Source organism: Acanthisitta chloris, unplaced genomic scaffold (assembly GCF_000695815.1).
Source record: "Acanthisitta chloris isolate BGI_N310 unplaced genomic scaffold, ASM69581v1 scaffold1510, whole genome shotgun sequence".
NCBI classification, from domain to species: Eukaryota; Metazoa; Chordata; class Aves; order Passeriformes; family Acanthisittidae; genus Acanthisitta; species Acanthisitta chloris.
This window is the reverse complement of record NW_008652000.1, coordinates 39,161-43,154: the sequence shown is the minus strand read 5'-3', so window position 1 is coordinate 43,154 and position 3,994 is coordinate 39,161. Positions and strand designations below refer to the sequence as shown.

At 42.7% G+C, this 3,994-nt stretch overlaps 1 protein-coding gene across 1 annotated transcript in view; it reads left to right on the top strand.

Moving 5' to 3' along the window:
* The window catches only part of LOC103802766 (rho GTPase-activating protein 20-like), a 49,048-nt gene extending 45,501 nt beyond the window's left edge, over positions 1-3,547 (top strand). Inside the window, 4 exon segments of the mRNA XM_009075292.1 lie at positions 910-1,099; positions 1,557-1,668; positions 2,494-3,501; positions 3,504-3,547. Of these exon segments, the coding sequence (XP_009073540.1) occupies positions 910-1,099; positions 1,557-1,668; positions 2,494-3,501; positions 3,504-3,547 (1,354 nt within the window).
* The last annotated feature ends 447 nt before the right edge of the window (positions 3,548-3,994 follow it).

Genomic DNA, 3,994 nt, shown 5'->3' with positions numbered 1-3,994 from the left:
TTCCCTATAAATGGATATCCCAGAATGCAGAATCACAAATATTTAACTTACAATTATTTTTTTTTAAAAAATAGATGCTAAAATATCTTTGGATATGACAGAACATTCAAGCTTGCATCTAGACTTAAGCGATTGTCTGTATGAGACAATTTTCTGACTCTTTTGTCCTGCTTTTCTGCCTTTTGCGGATATCAGTAAATACATTAAATATCCTTTCAGGAAAAATAAAAGCAAAACCAGCTTATAGTATTTATAAATACACTGTCCAAGACCTGAATTTCTACCTGATACCAAATCCAAAACCACCTGAAGGGAACTTTGGAGTCCTGGGTGAAAAGGAAGCTGAAATCAGGTCCCCACTCATTCCCACTCATTTGTCTCAAATTTTAGTGACCATTTTGAAGCCAAGATGGAACTGCAAATGAAGTGCTGGAGCATAGTGACAAGGAACCCTTCACCCTTGCAGGTGATACGAAACAGAAAGTAGGCAAAGTGTATGTCATAGAAAACAGGACTGGTGTACAAACACTAGCTGATGTCACACGTACTCACACACAAACATAAGGCAACTAGATGGCACAGAGAGACAACTGAACTGTTTGGTCAAGTGAGTAGTGAATTATCAGGCAACTTAGGTGGAGTACAGTTTCATGTCATACATTGTACTTGGTTCATTGGCTTGACAGAGGATAATTTTTATTATGTGTTACAGTGTTTTCTGTTGTCCCAGAAAACTCTTCAGAGACACAGTAAAGGGAAAGCATCTGAGCAAGAACAGGTCTTTGACACACTCCCTGGTTTTATTAGTGGACCATGTTGCCCTGTTTCTGTATTTCCATTATCTTGACTTCTGTATATCTATGGAAAATGGTCACTAATTTGAAGATATGCATTTCTGTATGTTTTCAGGTTGTTAGAGCAGCTCCCCAGAGCTAATGTTGTTCTCTTGCGTTACATCTTTGGAGTACTGCATAGTATAGAAATGCGATCTGAAGAGAACCAGATGAATGCATTTAACCTGGCTATCTGCATTGCACCCAGCCTGCTCTGGCCTGCTGTTTCCTCCACTCCTGATACAGAAAGTGAACTTATAAAGAAGGTAAGAGACACTTAAGTGTAGTAAAAAAATAAACCAGCCTTCATCATGTTCAACCAGACTGTTGGTTATAAGTGTGAAAGCAGTCAGTACCTCTTCAGCTCAGGATTTGTCTTCTTATTTGGGCTCCAGAAACATTTATAGATCCATTCTCGTAACCTGCCTGGAAGAAGGGGAGGGAGAGCATAAAGCAATGCCCAGGGTATTAGCAAAGTGCTTCTCTCATCAAAAACATCTGTGGTTGTGGTGATCTCAGAACAGGCCTGAGTAGAAATGGAAAAGATGTATACAAGGATGTATACCAGGACATTTTTGCTGGGCCGAGGAGACAGAGACCGTGATTCCTGGCTGCCATCAGGGATGACAGTTTGATCCTGTTCCTCATCCATATGGTGAGCTTGCCCTGAGTGGAGTAATAGAAGATCTGAGAAGACATCTCTCTTCCATTGTTTTGTTGCAGATTTCTACTCTGGTACAGTTCCTCATTGAGAATTGCTGCAGGATTTTTGGAGATGAAATTACCTCCCTCTTTGGAGAAATACTGATGACATGCAAGAGAGAAAACAGCTCAGGTAATATGCATTTATGTTTTGATCCCATTAGACAGCTAAACTCAGCCAGGTAAGAGATCAGTGTCTTCCATGGAAGAATGCTGTTCCTTCTTCCTGTGGTGTTCCCAGATATTGCTATTCTCTTTCCTCTACCCAAAGTATTGGTCGTAATCACTGATGCAACTTATCGTAGACCTGGACCATATCACAAAATGTTTGCACAAAGAATCTCTTGTTCCTCTTCCAGACATCTCAGCCACTATCCTCAAAATATTTCCAAAATAGCATCTATGTAAAGTAAATTTTGTGACAGCTGGCTTATACTGAAAGTGGTCATGGCATGCCAGGGTGACTCAGTGTGACTGTCCCAAAGTCCTCATGCTCTGCCTCCAGTGAGATTTGATGAAATCCAGTGGAATTTGGCCTGCCCCCTCCCCATGAGTGAAGCAAATGGGATGTGCTGTGCTGGGATGTGCTGGGACTGAGCACTCAGAGCCACGATAGGTTACAGCAGCTGCACAGGTTTTAGGCACACACTGAGGTGTGGTGACTGCCTGTGCATGAACTGTGTCCTGCTGCTGCTGAACAAAACCAAACCACTAACCCTTATTTGTGCCTTTATCCTTTCTTTCTTGACTGAACTGCAGCTTCGCACTCACTCCATTTAAAAATCAGGCAGTAATTTTTTCTGCAATTATTGGGTTTTCTGCATGAAGAATCTTTAAAGGGCAAATGCTCCTGAAAGTAAAGGATACTTGCCAAAAAGAAACAAAAAAAAAGAAAGAAGCTGCTTGTCAACAGTGTGGTTCAGTTACTGATGTGTTAACACGTGGCTTGTCCTTGCAGATGTGGCTTCTCTCCATCAGAATGACTCTTCCTATGACAGCCTGGAAAATGAGGCGAATGATGAAGCTGACTCTTCATCTAGTGACTGGATTAAAACCCGTGATCAGGATAACAGGAGCAGGGAGTCTGTCTTCACTCTGAGTGATGGCGATTCGGAGCAGACGGAGGTGGATGAAATCCAGAGTAAAACCAAATCAAAACAATCAACAGTTTCTGTTGACACACACCTTAAGTTTTCATCACAGCAAAACTCAGAGAATGAGTCTCTCTGCTCAAGTGCACTGGGTTTCTCTTCAGCAGCTACCTCGGGTGCTCTCAAACCTTTGAGGAGACACAGGCGCTCCTCAGAGCCTGCAGTTGGCCTCCTCACCTCCAGTTTCACCCACACTGATGATGGTCATGAGAAGGCAACACGCAAAGCCAGCTGTGATGTTGTCCTGTCTCATGAAGATGAAGACTATCTCCATCAGCTTCGGTCATTGCAGGTGGAAAGGCAAAAGTTTAGCAATCAGAGCTTGATTATAGGGATTAACGTTGGTAAAAGTGACAACACAAACCAAAACATTGAAAAGAAAGACCAGTCCCGTTGTCTCCTGCCTCCAACGCCAGAGGGATTAAATATTTGCTCAGGATTTAGCTCTTCTAGCCAGTCTTCTTCTGGAACATCTCCATCTGTGTCGTCAATTTGCTCCCTGGACTGTGCTTTCTCTCACTTTTCAGACCAGACTCTGTTTACCCTAACTGAAACCTCCTGCCCTTTTGATAGCACTTTTCCGTTGCTAAGGAAACACGAAGACACAACTACAGCTGTGGCTGATGACTATTTGGTTACACCCACCAAGGTGCCAACATCTCCACAACCTACCGACGCTGTGGCTGAGAGGGGCTTGGTGCAGCCCCACAGCAGGCCAGCACCTTTGAAACCTACTGATGGAGTTGATGGCTCTTTGATTAAGCCTGACATTCGGCCATTGCCTCTGAAAGTCACAGGAAGAGACAGATTTCATGATCAAAGAGGAGGTCTAGAAAAGCATTACAGGAATCCAAAGTTTGAAGAGACTGACCAAAGCTTTTTTGCAGAGGAATCTTAACGCTTAAAATAAACACCATACAGAAAATGCCTTTGGTGTTAATGTGTGTTCATTTTAAGTTTAACATCCAGGTTGTTCAAATTTAATTGAGCAGTCCCCAGACTCACAGGTTTTCTTTTTTTAGGAAACTGTCTGAGTAATGTTCTGACATAAAGCTTTGCAAGAACATTTTAAGAATAATAAAAATTGCTAAAAAGCAAGCAAACAGAAATGTCCTGAAAATCTGGAAGGGATTCAGGAGGTAACTAAGGCCAGTGCCCTGTTCTCTGGCCCTGCCAGGGCTGCAGGGTGCCTGCTGGGCCTCTCCTCTTGACCACTCGTGTGTTGAGCCTTGCAGATGTGAGTCCCAGTCCTTTGTGCTTTTGATGTAGTGTGGAAAGTCATCATAGATTCCATAACTGTGGTATTAT